Source organism: Alosa pseudoharengus, unplaced genomic scaffold, assembly GCF_046254945.1.
Source record: "Alosa pseudoharengus isolate Yale_2024_CS ecotype anadromous, Long Island Sound unplaced genomic scaffold, YU_APseudo_1.1 YU_APseudo_1.1_scf_11, whole genome shotgun sequence".
NCBI lineage: Eukaryota > Metazoa > Chordata > Actinopteri > Clupeiformes > Clupeidae > Alosa > Alosa pseudoharengus.
The window spans coordinates 31,596,440-31,603,939 of NW_027468576.1; the positions used below are offsets into that span (position 1 = coordinate 31,596,440).

At 41.9% G+C, this 7,500-nt stretch overlaps 1 protein-coding gene across 1 annotated transcript in view; it reads right to left on the bottom strand.

The window, feature by feature from the left end:
- Positions 1 to 7,500, bottom strand: part of cacna1ea (calcium channel, voltage-dependent, R type, alpha 1E subunit a) — a 123,734-nt gene that overhangs the window by 48,131 nt on the left and 68,103 nt on the right. Inside the window, exons 6-7 of the mRNA XM_076275452.1 lie at positions 5,387 to 5,545; positions 1,481 to 1,674 (exon numbers count right to left, since the gene is read on the bottom strand). Coding sequence (XP_076131567.1) covers positions 1,481 to 1,674; positions 5,387 to 5,545 — 353 coding nt within the window. The remainder of the gene's footprint in view (positions 1 to 1,480; positions 1,675 to 5,386; positions 5,546 to 7,500) is intronic.

Genomic DNA, 7,500 nt, shown 5'->3' on the forward strand with positions numbered 1-7,500 from the left:
CAGCTGGTGAAGTGCTACGGCATACTGAACAGCACCAAGAGTGTTAAGGCACCTCGAGATATATTTATATAGAATAACCAGAGCGGGGGAGGCAACCGGAGAGAGAGGATGACAAGTCTAATCGTATTTGGCGTTAGCTGTTACCTAAGTAACATTTGTTCAGCTCCATTTAGAAAATGTAAAAATAGTGACATTTAATTATTTCAAAAGTGTGTGTGTGTGTGTGTGTGTGTTTGTGTGAGTGTGTGTGCGCGTTTGTGTGTGTGTGTGTGTGTGTGTGTGCGCGTTTGTGTGTGTGTGTGTGTGTGTGTGTGTGTGTGTGTGTGTGTGTGTGTGTGTGTGTGTGTGTCAGCAAATAATAAAATACGCCACTGAACAATGAGTAAGATGATCCTCAATCCACAAAAGGCATACTGCACTGGGCTCTAACTGTCAGTGGCCTGGACAACTATCATGGCGTGACAGAGGGGTGAGACTTCTGCACATCACCTGGTTTGGCAAGCGTGTGTGCACGCCAGTGGCAACTCTCTCTACCCCTGGTTCCGCTCACACCTACAGGCAGTGTGATCGAGCGGGCCAATCAATCGGGCCGCTGCCAGCAGCAGTCGAAAGGAATTAGCCAAGTCACGGGGCTGAAGTGAGAAAAAGGGATCGGAGCGATGAATTACCTGCTCCTGCACTAGCAGTGAAACGTTAGAGGGGCTAATTAGCAGCTAGGAGCGACAGAGCCGCTTCGCTGTGCATTGATATGCACGGCCTATAATAATATACTTTTCAGTCGCTCCTCTGTGAGATCCCACTATAGCAGTCCATTTGAGACGTGGAAATGACTGGGATCACTGGGGGCACTTATAGGGGAATTGAATAATGCCTCCAATTTGTAAATCTGAATGCATGTGAGGCATGAGTATGACACTTTTGAGACCAAATTGGTTGACTGAATGGTTTTGTGTCTCCCATTGATTTAAGGTCTTCATTAAAGGAACCATATGTAAGATTGTGGCCAAAACTGGTACTGCAATCACTTTCAAAGTACTGTAGAGCGGTGTATCCCCTCTCCCTCCCCCCTGACTTGAGGTTGCCAACCCGGATGCCGAAACACTACTGTCTTCGTGATTAGTATATAGGTGGAGGGTGGCGCATCAGGCCAAAACACAACATGACATGACAAAACACAACATCAACATCAGTTGAGGGCTGCAACTTCACTTTTTAAATGACAATATCCTGGCCGGACTACTGTAGTCAGTGATATAAGTATTTGAAATGAACATGATTTCTTAATGTGTGATGTGTAAATAGTGACATTTCAGGGCCATTTTATGATTAATTGAAATACATTTCTTACATACGGTTTCTTTTAAAGCTTCCACTGGGTGAAATGACTCCACATAGGTCAATTCAGTTGAGGTTAAAGTGGGATTCATTGATATGCTTCTCCCTCAATCAGTAGAGACTGGCCTGGGGTTTGGTCACTCACATTGTAAAGTACGGTGGTCCAGCCCTCCATGGTGATGCACTGGAATACAGTGAGGAGGGCGAACAGGATGTTGTCGAACTGGGTGATCCCGTCATTGGGGCCGATCCAGGCGAACTCGCTGCAGTTGTATCCGCTGGGGCACTGCCGGAAGCCGCAGGGATACTCCACGTCAGAAATGTCCAGGGTCTCGTTGTCTGTCGGAGGTAGAAATGCAACAGTGACGAGTGATGACTGACAAAGATGGAGCACACACTTTTTTTTAGTTATTTAGAGATACAGAAGGATGACAATCGTCTGTAGGATTCACACACTATAAAGAATTAATAAGCGCTTTCAGATATAACCTCCGGAGTACATGCGGAGGTTTGTCAAACGGAGGTCCTACCCTTCGGATGATTCAGATATGATGCTAACCTGCGGACCTAATACTGACCTTATACGGACGTATGTGTGAACGACATACACGCACATTACAGAATCTCCGTGTGGTTGTTGAGTGAGGGGTGGGGGCTTAGAGTTCACAAGATGCGAGATATATGACGCAGAATATATGCGGCCGCTGCCTGTCACAGCTGCTTTTTGTTTACAAAGTGTAGCCTATGCATTATAGGCTAAAGAAGAGAAATCTATTGTGCGTAGGCTAATGCTTGAAGTAGGATAGTCACGTAAGTGCGCACATACAGTATTTGTATGTGTGCTTCGAGTAAACACATTTATCTGTTTTCAACGTTATGTGCCAGAATCTGGTTTGCGTTGGAGAGAGAGAGCATGCACACACTTTATGGTAGGCTACCAGCCAATTCAGTAGGCTAACTCAAGACTTCAAGGCCATCATACAACGTTTTTAAGCAACAAACAAAATACTACATAACAGTGAAGTTTTTTCATGATTTATTTTTTTCCAAAAGCATACTATCCCCATGCAGGCGCGCGGGAACATATTTTTGACCATGGGTGCTGAATAACAAAATAATGGATGTCCAACGATTTCTCCCCTAGCATGATATGATTTGAATTTAGACAGCTACGCCATTTCAACGCGGTGTATGAGTAGGCCTAAGAGCGAGAAGTTTTATAATGCCCTTATTTCAGTATATTGCTTTTCTGATTGTCAAAACCACACCTAACTTATGGCGTCTCCACTCCACAGCAAAAGTGTCCTAACCACGTTACAGCTGTTTCTATCTGAGCGACTCCAATAGTGAAAGGATTTCAGTGTCATATTTCGGTGGCACTAGCTAAGCTGTCGTGGAACTCGAGATGACATGTCAACTGATAGGCAACAGGTCTCACCAACACGAAATTGTAATTGCAAAAGATGCATCCTACCTCATCTGTTGTAGGCTACTGTAGTTATTCGAAATGCAATGGCACTCTCTAAATCTCAAACTGCATTAATGCATTTGAGAAACATTCTATATTAATCACAGACATTTTAACCACCTTTGACATTATTCCATCTCTCATTGCAAACCTGCACTGAATGTCAAAACACATCAGAACATGCTTGACTGACACAACTACACTGTACTTCTGACTTAACCCTCGGTCAGCAGGAACTTAATGAGGGTCTGAGTGAACACACATATTATATAAGAACCCTCAGTTTGCCTCCAATAACCTGTTAGTAATCAATATCCATCTGAGCCATTGTGCTCCAGACAATTTTCAACGAGCAAGTACAACCCCAAAACATAAAAAGTTGGGACATTGTGTAAAATACAAATAAAAACAGAATGTGATAATACAGTATACAAGTCTCGTAAACCAATATTTATCAGCAAAAAGGACATAGACAATATATCAAATGTTGAAAATGAAAATTTGGACTATTTCATGGAAAATATATGTTAATTTTGAATTTGATGCCAGCAACATGTTTCAAAAAAAGTTGGGACGGGAGCATGTTTACCACTGTGCTGCTTCAACTCTTCAATAAACAAAATTCTGTAAATGTTTAGGAACTGAGGAGACCAGTTGCTAGAGTTTTGAGAGTGAAATGTTGTCCAATTACTCCCTGATATAGGATTTCAGTTGCTCAACAGTATGGGGTATTCTAAGTTATGTTTTTCATTCCATTATGCACCTAATTTAACATATCTGGACTGCAGACAGGCCATTTTAGCACCTGGACTCATCATCTATGGAGAAATACTATTTAAATATGTACAGAATTAATTTTGCCATTGTTTTCCTGAAATATTCAAGGTCTTCCCTGGAACATACAGTACATTGCCTGGATGGGAGTATATGTTGCTCAAAACCTGTATACATCATTCAGAATTGATTGTGCTTTGCCAAATGTGCAAGATGCCCATGCTGTAGGCACTAATGCTCCTCCACACCATAGATGTTGGGTTTTGAACAGAACACACAGTCCATTTTAGGCCCAGATAAGATGGTGGTATTGTCTGTATCATGTCTCAATACAATGTTGGCTGTTTTGACTGTTACATTTTTTGCTGTAGTTTTTGAATTGAGTATCAAACTGCACAAATAACCAATGGTTATCAGAGGTTTTCCTGAGCCCCAATAATGACAGGTCTGGAAACAGGTCTGGTGTTGATGCAGTGCCATCTGAGGTCCAAAAGACCACAGCCATCCAATTTGTTTTTCAGCTCTTTCCCTTGTTTGCAAAGATTTCTCTGGATTCTCTGAATGTTCTAATGATATTATGTCCTGTAGATGATGAACTGCCAAAATACTTCATAATTGCATCTTAAGAAACATAAAAATTTACATTGTTTCATCATTTGTGCACACAGGTTTACACAGAGTGATAAATAAACCTACATCTTTACTTCTAAGAGACCCGGCCTCTCTGGGATGCTCTTTTTCATACCCAATCTTGTTGCCATAGTTACCTTAATTAGTTGTGAAATATTCCTCCTTTTGTTTTATTTATCATTACACAACTTTTCCAGCATTTTGTTAGCCCCGTCCCAACTTTTTTTGAAACATGTTGCTGGTATCAAATTCGAAATTAACATATATTTTCCATGAAATAGTCAAATTTGTCATTTTCAACATTTGATATGTTGTCTGTGTCCTTTTTGCAACTAAATATGAGTTTAAGAAAGTTGCAGATTATTACAATCTGTTATTATTTACATTTTACACAACGTCCCAACTTTTTCTGTTTTGGGGATGTAATTACAGAAGCAGTGGGAGGCTGGCCCATTCATGGGCAGCTTCTGTCTGTTAGCTTTGTTTAAGTTAACAGGTGTAGCTGTGCACACACAGTGGTGGGGGCTTGCGGTTGCATTATGTGACATGCGGCTATTGTTTTGCTTGACCATGGCAGCCTGTCTTTCATCGTGGCCGAGAACAACAGCAATCAGTGGGGGCTTGGTCTATCATTAGAGGTGCGTGGGGCTTCGGTTAAAAACGATTGTTTTGCAGCGCCCGTGCTCCAGACGTCTGCGACCACAGGATGCGACAGGTAATAAACATCTGTCTGCTGTTCTGAGACATTTTGTCAACATCAAATGTCTTGTTTTTGAAATTACACCTGAGGTTTTGATATTGGCTCTGGTATTGGAGATCTCTATATTAGCCTACTGTAATTAACAACGGACCCCTTGAGGATACAATTACATAGACTGGCACCTTATTGGAATCATACAAATAAAATAAGTTACAAATTGATAAACTAATTGAAAATAGTAGCATACATATTCATTAGATTACCTTTAATGATCATTCCTCCACAAAAAGTGCTTTTACCTCAATACCTTTCACAACAAACTTCAAACAGTAAAATGCAGCCTAGGTTAATCAAATTCATATTGACTCATATTTCAGTTTAACTAAATAAAACAGAATCAACTTCGACACATTTGAACAGATGTGAGTGAAATCAACTCAAATTAAATCAGTATAAACTGGGCACTTCCTGCGCCTCACCCAGAATGCTGGGCAGGGCCATGCAGGTGCTGTGCAGCTTGCCGCTGTAGAACTCCAGGCCAATGATGGCGAACATGAGGATGGCAAAGAAGAGGAGCAGGCCAATCTGCAGCAGCGGCACCATGGCCTTCATGATGGACTTCAGCACGATCTGCAGGCCTAGGACACACACACAGACACACACGGAGTTAGTGACAGACACGTGCGCGCGCACATACATTTGCATGTGTACACATACACACACACACACCCACACACACACACACACTGAAAAATAGAAGCACTCTTGTAAGAAGAACGCCTTCAGAAATGATATATATATATATAGCCTCGGAAAGATAGAGACGTCGAGCTATATCATCACTTAAAGGAGCTTGTGTGGACAAGTAGGGTGAAGAGTTAAATGGCAATGATGTTATTACATACTCGTTGATCTGACTCCATTTTATCAATAATTTGTATCACCAATCAATTACCAAGTAACTATCTTATCAGCTATGGAGGAGAATGGCATGGCACACTACGGGAATTGAAGATATACTATTGGTAGGCAAATGAACAATTTAATAGGCATTAAGTCTTAAAGGTAAATGTAACCAATATCACTTCAGTTGAATGTACAAGAAAACTCGCATGGTCTACTGTAACAAAGTAGCAAATGGTAACAAAGAAAACATAACCAATTCACAGAGGTAAACTTGAAAAGTTAGAGATAACTGATACACCAGATAAAACAATACAAACCCAGAGATAGAGAGAGGGGGAGAGAGAAAGAGAGAGAGAGAAAGACAAAGGGAGACAGAGAGAGAGGGGAAGAGGGGGAGAGAGAGGGAGATGAAGAGGGAGAGAGAGGAAGAGCCCCAAGATGGGAAAGAAGACAGAAGAGCAGAGCAGAGCAGAGAGAGCCGAGAGGAAGAGAGAGGGGGGGGAAAGAGAGAGACCCAGAAAAGAGGTCCAAGGTGGAAAAGAAGAGAAGATGGGAAAAGAAGCCCCAAGATGGGAAAGAAGACAGAAGAAGAGAAGAGCAGAGAGAGCCGAGAGGAAGAGAAGAGAAGAGAAGAGAGGGACTGGAGGACCAGAGCCTCCACTTTTATCATTCACTTGGGCCACCCCCGACTCATCAGAGCCTTTGTTGTCTGAGGTGGATGGGTGTGGCCCAGGTGGATATCATAACTTTATGCTACAGCTTAATTCTTAATCTACAATTATGAACAGATACATTCAATTGTACCAAAACCATAATCAGACTGTTGCCCACATTACAAGTATTAATTCAAGACCAAACATGAATGTATTATTCACAACACATATTTACAGAGCAATACTGTATGATAATGAGGTTGGCCTATCTCACCACAAGACATCAAGTAGGCCCAGGACTGAGTTATCTCTCAGTAGAGGGGCCAGAACAAGGACCAAATGGTCACTTTAGGCATGAGCGGGTGTTGGGGATCTTTGGCCATGGCCAGCTAAGACAATACAGATCAAACGCAGGCATCCACACATGTAAATTGACTGCAAAAGGCATTCTTTAGAAATGCATAAGGTTTGGGCAAAAGACGGGCCTTACACTCTCACTTACACATTCACATATACTCGTAGACACAAGATTACCCTGAGTAGTTCTTCAGCTGTGTGTGATGTTTTCATCAAATGCACTTCAGCACAATTATTCAGACACACCTGAGCGAACCTGAGGACGCTGTATGCGAAACGTGTTGTTCGCTCTGAATAAAATAAAGTAAACGTCGACAGTGTGCGGTAGAACTATCTCAAATTTTGACACTTGCGAATTACTCGATACCGGAAAAGAGAGATTTCATCCACCTATTTCATCATGGCGTTCCACCAAACACAATCCAGCTGATGAAACTCCTGCCCGGGTCTAACTCAAATGTGTGTGTGTGTGTGTGTGTGTGTGTGTGTGTGTGTGTGTGTGTGTGTGTGTGCCACTTCTTCCCAACAGCACTTGGCCTCCATGAGGAAGATGACTCAGTGAAATGAGCGATGCTGAGTGAGCAATAATGTTACTGGATCAGCAGTCACAAATATTTTGTTCATTTTCATTTACAAGGGAAGATGTATTCCTTTAATATTCCTGGGACCATTTTTGC